This window comes from Paroedura picta, chromosome 9 (assembly GCF_049243985.1).
Source record: "Paroedura picta isolate Pp20150507F chromosome 9, Ppicta_v3.0, whole genome shotgun sequence".
Lineage (NCBI taxonomy): Eukaryota > Metazoa > Chordata > Lepidosauria > Squamata > Gekkonidae > Paroedura > Paroedura picta.
In genome coordinates, this window is record NC_135377.1 from 5,808,441 (window position 1) to 5,822,695 (window position 14,255).

Sequence of the window (14,255 nt, forward strand, 5' to 3'; positions counted from 1 at the left end):
AGAGGTGCTTTTGCCATGGCCTGCCTTTTCATAGCCACCCTGGACTTCCTTGTTGTTCTCCCATCCAATCACCAACCAGGGCACACCCTGCTTAGCTTCTAAGATTTGATGAGACTGGCCTAGCCTGGACTATCCAGGTGAGAGTTCGGAATGCTAGTACCTGGTAGGATATGGGGATCCCCTAAAATTATAGCTCATCTCCAGGCAACAGATATCAGTTCCCTTTCAGTGAATGGCTGGTTGGGAGGGTGGAATCTAGGGTGTTGTACATGACAAAAGACCCTCCCCACCCCAGATCCTGCCCACTACTAGCTCTACCCCTGAAGCATCCACGTACTTCCTAACCCAGAGCTGACAATCCTATATACAAGTAGTTTTTATCATTCCACTATATTAGAAGAACTGTCAGTGACCTGAACGATTCCAGCTAGAAATACTTTCTCGATGGCTTACTAAAGGGCTGAAGGAAGGAAGAGTTCCAGTCTAGAGAAATATCAGCCTCTGAAGCCACATACAGAATTGGTCTATAAAGTTGAAACTGAATGCTGATGGTCAGCTAGGGGTTGTCCACTCCATTTTAGGCAGCCTAGGAAAGATCTGAACCAATGCTCCATCTAGTCCAGCTGTTTCCGACCTTTTGACCATGGAGGAACCTCTGAAATATTATTCAGGCCTTGAGGAACCTTGGAAGTGGTGACCTGCCCCTTCAGAGAAGTGGGCACGGGAGTAAGATGTGGGAGCCAGCCAATCAATCAAGGGGTTATTGATTGTTCCCATTGTGGAGAAAGAGACCAGGCCTGTAGAGCAACAAGGGAAGTGGGCTCCAGTGACTTCTGTTGATGGCAGAGATCATCTGAACTTCTGGGAAAGATAATGTAACCCCAGGTTCTCTGGAACCCTGGATGGGAAGCCCTGCTCTAGCCTAACACCTTGTTTCACACACTGGCCCAGTAGATATCCTTGTAAACAGGGCCAAAATCTTGCCCTGTTTTCTGTTTTGTTTTGTTTTGCCTCCAAACAAGGAGGTTCCATTTAGCCATTGTGTGAAATAGCCACTGTCGGGGCTATCCTGCATGGATTTATTCATTCCCCTGTTTAAAGCCAGCTAAACTAGTTGTTATCACTTCACCCCACATCAGGGAATTACACAAGCCTATCACTCTCGGAGTAGAGAAGTCCTGAATCTACTGCCTTTCCTGAATCAACTGCTCAGCATCTCCATGAAGTGCATGTTTGTTCTAATCGGTTTTATTCCACCCCATGCATTTTTAAAATCAAACTATCATTCTCCTGGGTTGTCTTTTTAAAATCCTGAAAATGCCATAATGTCTTTCCTGATGGCAAATTATCTAATTATCATAGAATCATAGAGTTGGAAGGGTCCTCCAGGGTCATCTAGTCCAACCCCCCTGCACAATGCAGGAACTCACAACTACCCACCCACATATAAGAACCAACTCTTCTTCTTCATGGTGACACCAATTTCATGCCCAAGTGATCCCTCCACCAAAAATCTCCAGAATCCAGCCTGGCCTGGAAGAAATTCATTTTAGTAGCCCTTTTCTGCAGCTTTTTCTACAAGATCATTTTTGCATATATACATATGTAGTTATGTGTTGTCAAATCCTAACTAATTTACAGCAGGGGAACATCCCAGCAGGGGATTTCCACAGCGAGTGAGATGCAAAGATGGCTTCCGAGTCCCTTTCTCTGCCCATCTCCCTTGGTGTTCTCCCATCAAAGTACCAGTCATGCTTAGATGGTGAGACCTGACACAACTGAGGCTGTACTGTACTGCCTTCCCCTCCCCTTTTTGATATATGGTGGCCCATTCTCAGTTTGGTCATACCATCGGACTGCCTAGCACCAGAGTAATAAAGAACCATGTATCATAATCACTCTGCAGGAAAATCCAGGTCATGCTTTCCCTGGTAAGATGAACTAATCTAGCGGACAATCGAAGGGGATTCTCGGATAAACAAATCAACATGAAAAAATCTTTTCAGACTATTCTGATGTCATTCAGTGTAGCCCACTCAGTTCTCCAGATTCCATTTCCCCCCACGATGGACTCTTTCATGTTCTTGAGATGTTATCTGACATAGATGTACGGCTTGAGAAGATAGCTCTGTCTGAACTGCTTGTAAGAAGATTATCACATCTATAACTCTTTGGCAGGGCAAAGAAGGTCCTTCTGGACCACAGGGACCACCAGGATTACCTGGACTCATGGTGAGTACTAACAACTATTCATGTTTCACAAAATCTTAGACAATCCCTCTCCGTGGGTGCCCAACAGCGAAGAGCAGAGACTAAATTTGGCCAATAGTCTCTACAACTAGATTTGGGACACTTACGCACAACTACAGTCGTGAACAAAATGGGCTCCTGAAAATAAAAGTCCTGGAAATTCATGGCTATTTTTTCCTCATTTCACTCCAAGGGCATTCCTGGAAAAGAGGGCAAAGAAGGCAAGCCAGGCTCTCCGGGCGACCCAGTAAGGAAACCTGCTTTCTTCCTCATATATGTAGAGCTTTCTTTTACAGTAACCTGACAAGGCGCTGATCATTTTAGGTGTCGCCTGTCATTTGTCAATATTGGCAGACATGCAGTGATGTCATGGATTTCACATCACTTACTGACAAGTTTTTGAATTGTGGGATTTGCAGCTTAGTTTCAGGTTGTAGCCTGCCTCTCTGTTCATCTGGTATAGAAATTGGGGCGTGGGGAATATACAGTCCGTTACTTACTATAAGAGCGACTTGTGGAGTGTCACCTTCCAGATGACACTTCTGTACAGAGGCAGTGTGGTGTAGTGATTAAGAGTGTTGGACTAGTATGTGGGAGACCCAGAACAGAATCCCCACAGATGCCATAGAAGCTTCCTGGGTGACCTTGGGCCAGTCATGCTCCCTTAGCCTAACTTACCTCACAGGGTTGTTGTGAGGATAACATGTAGAAGAGGAGAATGGTGTAAACCATTTTGGGTCCCCATTGGAAATAAAGGTGGGGTATAAATACATTATAAATAATGACAAATGATAATACATTAAATGGATTAAAGAAACATAAGAGCCAGCTTGGTGTAGTGGTTAAGAGTGACGGCTTCTAATCTGGCGAGCTGGGTTTAATTCCCTGCTTCGCCACATGCAGCCAGCTGGGAGACCTTGGGCTCGCCACAGCACTGATCAAGCTGTTCTGACCGAGCAGTAATATCAGGGCTCTCTCAGCCTCACCAACCTCACAGGGTGTCTGTTGTGGGGAGAGGAAAGGGAAGGCAAATGTAAGCCACTTTGAGCCTCCTTTGGTTAGAGAAAAGCAGCATATAAGAACCAACTCTTCTTCTTCTTCAGTAATATCAGGGCTCTCTCAGCCTCACCTCCCTCACAGGGTGTCTGTTGTGGGGAGAGGAATGGAAGGAGATTGTAAGCCACTTTGACACTCCTTAGAATAGTGAAAAGCTGGATATAAAAACCAACTCTTCTTTTTCTTTTTCTTCAAATAGATTCAGGTGGGTAGCTGTGCTGGTCTGAAGCAGTAGAGCAAAGTTTGAGTCCAGTGGCATTCCTCAGAACAACTGAGAGAACAGAACAAAGAAAGATGTGTGAAGAATATACATTAGAGATAACTTTTTACTGCTGGAGTATAAATGTGTTCTTTTTCTTTCAGGGCAAGGCAGGAGAACCTGGGCTTCCGGGACAGGAGGGAGCTAGGGGGTTGCCGGTAAGTCACGTCATAGCCCGTTTTCCATGGGAAGTTGTGTTGAAAATTCTGTAGTTGAAAAACATCAGCTGTCCTGTAGTGTGACTAACCAAAAGGATCGGTGAACCTTGAGGGTCACACATGGTGCAATGAGGCTGATGTATATGTGTGCAGGGAACAGAGGTAATCATTCCTCTGATTTCATGGGCCTAATGAAGATGATAAAGCTACAGGAAGGCACCCTACCAATTTCCTTTCTCATCTTTCAGGGCTTTAAAGGACCCAGAGGAGATGCAGGGCCCCCTGGCTCAAGGGTAAGTTATGTTTATGGGCGGTGATGAAGATTTGTCTTTGCCCCACCCTCTTTTTTCTGGGCAAGTTTCTCCCCCACACACACCTGCTGGCCAGGTGATTTGTGGTGAGAAGGTGGGGCCTGGCATCCCGGAACCCCTGCCTCCACCAGGTAGGGGTTCTGGTAACCCTAATTCAATCCCACCACTGGCCCAGTTCCTAGCCCTTGAGTCTAGTCCTGGATGACCAAATCACATGAGAAATGTTTACTCAGTAAGCTCTGAGTTTGCTTTGAGCTCCAGTTTCCTCCTTTTTCCTATTACAGGGAGAGACAGGCCCGGGTGGACCGCCAGGCCGAGAAGGACAACCAGGGAAAGATGTAAGTGTTACTCTCAGAGGGGAGAGAGACTTTTTGATGTTTGGGGCCTGGGGAGAACGTTGTACAAACTCAAACTTTCTTTTTAAGATGAATTTCCAGAACTTCCATGCTGTTTTTCTTGTACTCCTAAGAGAACATAAGAACATTTTGGATCCGGCCAATGGCCCATCCAGGCCCACAATCTGGGTCCCACAGCAACCAAAACTGAGGGGGCATCAGGTGGTCTGCCAGAACTCCATAAGCCTTCACACTGTGCCCCCCAAGCAAATAGAGTATCATTACCCCAGACAGAGTGTTGATCAATTTCTTGTGGTTAATAGCCACTCAGGGACCTCTGCTCCAGATATTTAGCTAATCGTCCCTTGAAGCTTGTGTCTGCCACCACTTCCTGTGGCAGCAGAGAAATCTACATGTTAATGACTTTTGGGTGAAGAAGGACTTCCTTTTTTAAGCCTCCTGCACCTTAATTTTATCAAGTGCCCATGGATTCTTCTGTTGTGAGAAAGGGCGAAAGTTACTTCCCTCTACCTTCCCCATCCTATGCATAATTTTGCAGACTTCTATCATGTCATCCCTTAGTCAGCATTTCTTGAAGCCAAAGGGCCCTAAGCTCTTTAAACCTGTCTTCATAGGGAAGGCGTTTGACCCCTTAAACATTTTAGTTGCCTTTTTTAGCATCCTTTCTAGTAATAGTCATAAGATCATCATGTACCACTGGCAATTACATTTGTTTTTCTGAAAGATTCATTAAATGTTCCCTCCCCCCCAATTTTGCAGGGTGACCCTGGTCCTGTTGGACCTCCAGGACCACGAGGACTCAGAGGGGTAGCGGTGAGTCATCTCTTCCAGTGAATTGTCAGTAACATGTCTGGCATATCCTTGGTCAGACTACTTAATGAATAAGCATTGAAAAGAAACCCTTTGGTGCAGGGGTGCCCAAACTGTGGCTCTCCAGATGTCCATGAACTACAATTCCCATGAATCCCTGCCATCACTTCCCATGTGGGTGGCAAGACCTCAAGGGAATTGTAATCCATGGACATCTGGAGAGTTACAGTTTAGCCACCCCTGCTTTAGGGGGAGAAATGCAAAGTACACACAGTTGATCACATGTACATATGGACTGCAGTCTTGCATACAAATGTAATGCGGAGGCTGAATTGAAACTTTTGTTGCACAAAATTTAAATGTCGTCCAAATAGGTCTATTTGATTTCCTATAGATAGGAGGGGGGTGCTGAGTAAGAAAAACTAAGCATGTATTCTGTTGGTTAAGAAGGGTATTCTTTAGTGAAGTAATGCCTATTTCTTCCTTATGAATGTTGGCAGAGTCTAAATATGCAGTATTCTAGAGCACAAGCTGCAGAAGAATGAAATGGACGTATTAAAGAATAGAACAAACTTTACAGGAAAGAATATAGACATATAGAAGCCTGTCTAATCCAGCTGGCAGAGAAGAACCAATTGTGCTCTGAAGTACAGGAAAACCTTAAGCCAATCAAGAAGGCAACTTAAGCCAGGAAGGCAACTAGGGGGAAGTCCCTAGCCTTGCTAAGATAAATTAATGTGGGTAGCCTGGTTGGTCTGAAGTAGCAGAACAAAATTTGAGTCCAATACCACCTTTAAGACCAACAAAGATTTATTCAAGGAGTGAGTTTTTGTATGCACGCACACTTCCTCAGACAATGGAACAGGAGTCATAAGAGTACAGATCTAAGGAGAGAGTAAATTAATAGTACATTAGTAAACAGCATCATGTAGACATCCATAATGATGCAGCATGATAATTCCTTACTAGAATCAGTCCTTTGGGTTCGATTGTCATTCACAAAAACATAGGGGAAATAAAAAGGTTAGTGATTAATGGCAGATGCTTTCCCATTAATCACTAACCTTAACATTTTTATTCCCCCTATATGTTTTGTAATCTCTTCTGGGAGCTCATTCCACCAGGAGGGGGCCCGGACCGAGAAAGCCCCAGGCTTGGTCGAGGCCAACTTCAACTCTTTCGGGCTGGAGACTCTTAGGAGAAGTTGCTTGGAGGCTATTTTATATATTCAACATGCGTTGTGTGTTATTGATATTCTTGACTGATGATCTCATATTGTAATAATAACAAACTAAGCTAATGAAGAACGAGGCACCACCCATTGGGATTTTTGTTAAAGCAACAACAAGCCAACTTGACGTAGTAACTGAATTGTAGATTGATTCCTGTTTTCTTTCACCACTCCTATTCCAGGGCAAGAATGGATCACCAGGTCCTCCAGGGGAAAGTGGCCCTCCAGGTAGTCCAGTAAGTACTGTCCTTGTCTTCTTTGTCTGTCACATGCACATGGCACAAGCATCAGAGTCTGTTGATAGGGACAGGCCATGATTTATTGCCAAATGGAGAGGAAAGACGGATGTGTCTCAAGCTTGAGTTCTATTTAATTCCACACTGGCTGATTGCTTTCTAAAGAAGAAATGTAGTGCTGGATGAAAGCAACCTGTGGATGGAAAGTGGACCCAGCAGGTATCCATTAGAGGACATGAAAAGATGAAAAGGTATCCATTAGAGGACGTGAAACGTTAGTACACCTGGCATGGACTCTCCTGGGAAATGAACGAGAGGTCAGACCAAAGAGATGGAATCTAACAACTGTCTATGGGAATCAAGCTTCCTTGATAAGAACCCAAGAAAGGAGAATGTTAAGACTTCCAATAGAGGAAGTAGCTTAACAATATCTACAAGTCATGGCAGCTGAAGGGAATGTCCACATTCAGAGGCACTAAGCCTCTGAATCCTAGAGCCAGGAGGCAACATCAGAGGGAGGCCTTGGTCTGTTTGCCCTGTTGTTGGTCACCAAGGGAACTGGTTGGCCACTGTGTGGAACAGGATGCTGGACTAGATGGACCCCTGGTCTGATCCAGCAGGGCTTTTCTTATGTTCTTATGAAGGTCTCAGCTTTTGTCCCCTGTTACTGAATCTACAGAGGAACTGGTTGGCCACTGTGTGGAAGAGGATGCTGGACTAGATGGACCCCTGGTCTGATCCAGCAGGGTTTTTCTTATGTTCTTATGAAGGTCTCAGCTTTTGTCCCCTGTTACTGAATCTACAGAGGAACTGGTTGGCCACTGTGTGGAAGAGGATACTGGACTAGATGGACCCCTGGTCTGATCCAGCAGGGCTCTTCTGATGTCATTATCAGGGGAAGGCCTCGGCCTCTCTGCCCTGCCGTTGCCTCTCCAGATGAACTGGTTGGCTACTATGTGAGACAGGATGGTGGACCAAATTTGAATGTTTTTTTAAAAATTGTAACAGCACGTTGCGAACTGCACTGAGCCCTCAGGGAAGGGCAGCATAAAGATCTTTAAATCAATAGCTAAATCTCCTTTCTTTTCCATTCCAAGGGTCCGAAAGGAAACAAAGGTGAAACGGGCAGCCCGGGGCTTCCTGGATTCATGGGCCCACGGGGACCCGCTGTAAGTAGCAAGTTGATGATAACCCTCTTTATAGAACTATGCAGAGTCTGTTGGGATGATAACAGATAGAGTACAGGAAACGAAATCCTCCAAGGACTTGGACAAGTGGTCTCAGAAACAGTTTCACCCTCTTGTTCTTCCCATCCTCTAGGGAGAACCCGGTGAAAAGGGGCCTCCAGGGAAAGAAGTAAGTATTTTGGCATCTTCATTAACATTGCCCACACATGTCATTCATCCCTGTATCTAATAGTCATCTCATGCTGGAGATACTCAGTAGACCCTGGGGAGGAATAAGAAATATTCCTGGCTGAGGATTCTGCCAATATGAAACCCTTTCAGGACCAGAACCAGCCAGAACAGATCATAGAAGTTTTTTACCCCCCCTGTTGAAAATTGTAAAAAAAAGAGTTATATACAGCTGTGTGTATCTATATATCGGCATCTGATTAAGCTCAGTATGATTGAAAATAGATCAGTTCACTTGGGGGTGGGGGAAAATGGCCACATTGAAAAGTGGTCTCTATGGCTTTATATTCCATTGAATTCCCTCCTCTCTTCAAACCCCACAATCTTCAGTCTCCATCCCCCAAGATCTCCAGGTATTTCCCTACCTGGAGCTGGCAACCCTAATCCAAAACTAAATTGCTGTCACAAGCATTCAGATTTCTAGTTTCTATTGGTTGTGTATCAATGTGTAGATCTTGGTTGGCTGTTTTTAATCTATTCATGGAAAGGCCCATGAATCTCCATCTTTGGAGATTTTTACACAAAGGCTGGAGAGCCATCTGACGGAGAGGCTGATTCTGTGAAGGCTTAAGGGGTGGCAGGTGACAGTGGATGAGCGATAGGGATGTGAGTGTCCTGCATAGTGCAGGGGGTTGGACTAGATGACCCAGGAGGTCCCTTCTGACTCTATGATTCTATGATTTTACACATTCAACAGCGGACTCAGCCTGCCTGAAATCTATGGAGGCAGTTGCATGCTGAATAGTGCGGTTCCCCACATCAGAAGACACATGTTGCAAACTGGCTCACACTGAATGTTAAAGCGGGAGCTTGCCATGCTCCGGTTGTTCATGTGCATAAGCCCTTGATCTGGCACATACACCGCTTTCTGTTATGGAATAGAGTGAATTCAAGAATGAAGAAGCAATCCCATCCTATCATTAATTCATTATATAACTGTCTCCTCCTGATTTTGATTTGTTTGTTTTTTCCTTCCAGGGTGTCCCAGGCAAGAAAGGGGAGCTTGGGGGCAAAGGTGACCCGGTAAGTCGGAGACCTTCCTTAAAATCTACATATACCATAAGAGTCAAAAAGTTTCTCGCAACATTGAGAAGTAACAGTGGTTGTTTGGGGAGACCTTTAAGAGAACTCTTAAAGCACTTGGGGAGTGCTTTAAGAGAACATTAAGGTCTACAACAATGTCATTGCCTGTACAAGGGTGCATATGGTGGGCCTACACTTTCCTGGACTCCTACAGAGCTTCTTGATTTGTTTCTAACTACTGCTGTGGTTTCTGACCACTTTTGAAGGCCATTGTAAAAGATCTCAGTGAGTATCCGTACGTGTTGGCCAACACTTTTTAAGTTCATCAGAAATATTATTAGTCTAATATTTTCTTTAGAGCAAGAACATAACAGAAACCAAGTCAGAGCAGGTCAATGGCTCATCTAGTCTGACATTGTGTTACTTAGTGACCAAAAACCAGGGGCCATCAAGAGGTCCAACAACGGGGCCCTGGAAATAAGAGAAGCCATGTTGGATCAGGCCAATGGCTCATCCAGTCCAATGCTCTGTGTCACACAGTGGCCAAAAACTAGATGCCATCAAGAGGTCCACCACTGGGGCCAGAACATAAGAGAAGCCATGTTGGATCAGGCTGCTTGCCAATCCAACCCAACAGTCTGTATCATACAATGGCCAAAACCCATGTGCCATCAGGAGCTCCATCTGGTGGAGCTAGAACTCCAGAAGTCCTCCCGATGATCCATCTATACTGTGTGACATCCACTGATGGATCTATGTTCCATGTTAGGCTTAAGTAGGTTTGATTCCCCCGGTCTTGATTTCTTAGAGCTGTCATGCTCCCCAACTAACCACTTTCTCCTCAGAATTGTTTGCTGAAGAAACATTTGTATGGTGGTCCCAACAATCAATGGCTATATATTTAAAAACCAATTATGATGGATTATTTCCCACTATGCCCCTTGCTAATACTGTCAGGTAAATAGGTCTTGTTAGTCTTTAAGGTGCATCTCTTTGACTGCAGGCTAGCACAGCTAACCTTTAAAACTATTTGCAGTCAAAAGATAAAGGGGCAAGCTAAGAGGACCTGATAGTTTGATGTAGCATAAGGTAGCTTCAGCTGTCTTCTTGCTGCATCTCTCTATCGGAAACCTGCCCATCCCATATCTCAAAAGGCTTGGTTGGGCATTTCTCTAGAAAGAGTTGGCAGCCTCATCCCTCGATCTGACATGTCCTGTATGGCTCTCTGCTTCAGCTCCCTTTAGGGTTGCCAAGACCCACAGAGATTCTAGTGGGGGATGGGGGCACCCTTAACTGAGAGTGGAGAGGAATACTGAAAATAAAGACAACTTGTCTACATGACCTGGAAGTGACAAAGGCACTTTGGAGACATCAGAGGGTGACACTCTGACTTTTGGGCAAAACTCTATGATAAACTAGCTTCTAACCGTAGAGTTTTGCCCAGAAGCCAGAACGTCACTCACAATATCCCGGATGTGCCTTCATCACTTCCAGGTCATGTAGGCATGTTTAGTCACTTTCTGGCATTCTTCACTTTGGGGAGTGGGTTCACTGCGGAGGGAGGGGGGAGGTGTGGCCTGAAAGCAGGAGACCCCTGCCCCATCTAGGAGATATGGCAACTTTTTCTCCCTTGGCTTGAACAAGGTCTGTTTCAATCTTGGCACTGCTTTTGTCCCAACAGGGAGATCCTGGCAACAAAGGTGAAAAAGGTCCCCCAGGAGAGAAGGGCTCAGCTGGTGATCCTGGAATTCCTGGTCGTAAGGGGCACACAGGATTAATGGGTCCCCCAGGACCATCAGGGGATTCAGGACAGGCTGGACCCCCAGGCCCTCCAGGACAACCAGGGTATCCCGGACCTAGGGTGAGTACCCTGCAACTGAAAGGGGGGCGGGGAGGGAGAAAATTTATTTAAAAAAAAACAACAAACAGAACACACACCTGGGAGTTGACTCTGTTGTGTGATACAGCCAAACCTATTGGCTTTCTAAGCAATTTTTAGACAGTTGGGGTTATATTTGCAACCCCCTTGAGTCTGCTATTGGTTACGATTCCATTGAAGTATTTTCTAATGTTAATATTGTTTGTTCAAAGGTTTAATGTTGTTTTACCCATGCTGCCTTCGGGGCCCTGATCAGGTATAAAGGTGACACAAAAAGGTTTTTGGAATAAATGAATAAAAGATCATCATTAATGAAAAGAATTAAGTAAAAGCCAACAAGCAACCCCCACCCCCACCCCCACCGCCACAACCAGTCAAGTTGTGCATTAAAAAATTCTGTTTAGTCCCTAAGTGACCAGTTAATCCTTTTGAGAGCCAGCTTGATTAGGGGTGGTGGCCTCTAATTTGGAGAACTGGGTTTGCTTCCCCATTCCCAGTAAAGGTGCCCCCATCCCCTAGTTCTCTCCTTGCTCCTTCAGCCTCGACTATCTCGCCTCTCTCCTAGGGTATCTGCTGTGGGGAAAGGAACGGTATTTTAATAGGCTTCAACTATATCCATTAATTAAGTGGCCAAACATCATGGTTGTCAGACTCCAGGTATGGCCGGGAGATCTCCAAGCATTACAACTGACCACAGAGATCATTTCTCCTGGAGAAAATCTGCCCTATACGGTGGACTTTATAGCACGGATGTCCAAGATGTGGCTCTCCAGATGTCCACGGACTACAATTCCCATGAGCACCTACTGAAGTCCTTCCCTTCCCCAATCCCCCCCCACCTCTTAAGGCTCCAACCCGCCAAATCTCCAGCTATTTTCCAACCCAGCTCCCCTACCAAATAACAGCTCCTGTTCCTTTTCAGAGCATGAGTTGTGCTTGCCATGCCTTTGTTAGACGAGTATTTCGTGATTCCCAGCCTCGAGGTACAGAACAAGAAGATCTGCCGGAACCTTGCCTACAGTGAATTTTACAGGCGCAAAATAGATCATTACGCTAACAATGATAATTTGTTGAGCCGTGGAACGTTTCAGGAGAACCGCGGCTGCTGTTCTTTCTGCTAATTGGAAAATAATGATATCTGTTATCCTGAAAGGTTCCCAGGGCTTTCTTTCTTCCTTCCTTCCTTTTTTTCCGTGCAAATTGAAAATGTGGTGGAAGATAATATATGGGGATAATTTCCACACGTACCCACTCCCGTCCCAGTGCACCAAAGCCTATTTTAAACTTAAATCTCAAGCATGGAAAAACTGAGGCTCTATTTCCGTTCGAATGTACAGGAAGGATTCTAGGCAGGTAGCAGGCTGTTCCTTCAGCTGAAATTGTATGTGGGGGACTATTTTGGCCCCCATGGAACTAGTCACGATATTCGCACAAAAGACAACGTCTCCCCTGTATAATTATCCTTAAAAAGGTAAAGGTAAAGGTATCCCCTGAGCAAGCACCGAGTCATGTCTGACCCTTGGGGTGACACCCTCTAGCGTTTTCATGGCAGACTCAGTACGGGGTGGTTTGTCAGTGCCTTCCCCAGTCATTACCGTTTACCCCCCAGCAAGCTGGGTACTCATTTTACCGACCTCGGAAGGATGGAAGGCTGAGTCAACCTTGAGCCAGCTGCTGGGATTGAACTCCCAGCCTCATGGGCAGAGCTTTCAGACTGCATGTCTACTGCCTTACCACTCTGCGCCACAAGAGGCTCTTATCCTTAGCGTAGCTTTAAAAGGATGCCAGTTTTAATCATGAAACAAAAGAAAATCAGTTGCAAAGGGCATGCATCTTAGTGATAGGAAATTTCAGCCCGTTTTGTAGATTCAGGTGGGCCGCCGTGTTGGTCTGAAGCCACAGAACAAGGTCTGAGTCCAGCGATTCCTTTAAGACCAACCAAGTTTTATTCAGGGCATAAGCATTCATGCGCATGCACACAACTTCCCATACAAATGCACTTCTTCAGATGCAGAAGTTATGTTACCCTCAAATATGAATCGAGTGTCAAAATAGTTTTCTTTTTCTCCCCAGGGGGAGCCTCCTTCACTTGAAACTCTGCGAAGACTCATTCAAGAAGAACTAGGAAAGCAACTGGACGGTAAGAGCTGTTTCAGGGATGGTCAAGTTTGTGGCTCTACCATTCTGGCAGGGGCTCATGATAATACTCATCCACTGAGATCTGGAGAGCCCTAATCTGGCCACCCCTGTGCTAGCCCAATAAACAAAAAAATGAAGATTGCATATCTGGTCATTAGAGGGCTGGGAAAAATTCAAAATATAAAGAGTTTGGGGAGATTTAAAAAAATAGAACAGAGAAGTTGTGTGTATACTGAAACCCCACAAGATGTGTTGAATATGTGGTAGGTTGAGCTTCCCAGGTATCTAGTTCTCCTGGCCAAATAAGATTTTTTCGGACTCTAGAATAGGGACAGAACCAGACTTCATAGGTTTGAACCAGCTAGTTATTCAGCTGCTGAAACAGGTATGAGCATCTTTGATCATCAAAAATGGCTATGGTAAAAATAGTTTCAGATGGCTATGGAGCGGGTCATGGGTCCTCTGGGAACAAAGGCCATGTAGGATGGGGACTGAGGAAAGGAGGGGGTTGGACAAGACTGCATGAAGAAGCTGGCTGGATCCAACCCGCTGTCCTGACCCACTGTCCTTCGCTGTAAAGGTAAAGGTAAAGGTATCCCCTGTGCAAGCACCGAGTCATGTCTGACCCTTGGGGTGATGCCCTCCAGCGTTTTCATGGCAGACTCAATACGGGGTGGTTTGCCAGTGCCTTCCCCAGTCATTACCGTTTTACCCCCAGCAAGCTGGGGACTCATTTTACTGACCTCGGAAGGATGGAAGGCTGAGTCAACCTTGAGCCGGCTGCTGGGATTGAACTCCCAGCCTCATGGGCAAAGCTGTCAGACGGCTGCCTTACCACTCTGCGCCACAAGAGGCTCATCCTTCGCTGTATATAAGTTGTAAACAGGGTTGTGTCTACTCCATGATTTAAAAAAATAATGTTTTATGACCAGGCAACCAACATTCCACACCAGGAAACCTTGATTCCTGCGATCTTCATATTACAATAATCATATGAAAACTATTCCTTTTTAAAAACCATTTTACACAATTTGTTCTGATTGTGCATGAATAAAGGAAGGATGGAAGGAAAGAGCCGTGCCAAAAGAGAGAGATGGTCACTAGCAACCTGTTCCCCCTTGCAACTCAAGGT

At 45.3% G+C, this 14,255-nt stretch overlaps 1 protein-coding gene across 1 annotated transcript in view; it reads left to right on the top strand.

The window, feature by feature from the left end:
- The window catches only part of COL22A1 (collagen type XXII alpha 1 chain), a 142,652-nt gene that overhangs the window by 124,824 nt on the left and 3,573 nt on the right, over positions 1–14,255 (top strand). Inside the window, exons 51-62 of the mRNA XM_077351434.1 lie at positions 2,179–2,232; positions 2,444–2,497; positions 3,670–3,723; positions 3,972–4,016; positions 4,319–4,372; positions 5,150–5,203; positions 6,614–6,667; positions 7,765–7,836; positions 7,988–8,023; positions 9,061–9,105; positions 10,787–10,966; positions 13,058–13,124. Of these exons, the coding sequence (XP_077207549.1) occupies positions 2,179–2,232; positions 2,444–2,497; positions 3,670–3,723; positions 3,972–4,016; positions 4,319–4,372; positions 5,150–5,203; positions 6,614–6,667; positions 7,765–7,836; positions 7,988–8,023; positions 9,061–9,105; positions 10,787–10,966; positions 13,058–13,124 (769 nt within the window). The remainder of the gene's footprint in view (positions 1–2,178; positions 2,233–2,443; positions 2,498–3,669; positions 3,724–3,971; positions 4,017–4,318; positions 4,373–5,149; positions 5,204–6,613; positions 6,668–7,764; positions 7,837–7,987; positions 8,024–9,060; positions 9,106–10,786; positions 10,967–13,057; positions 13,125–14,255) is intronic.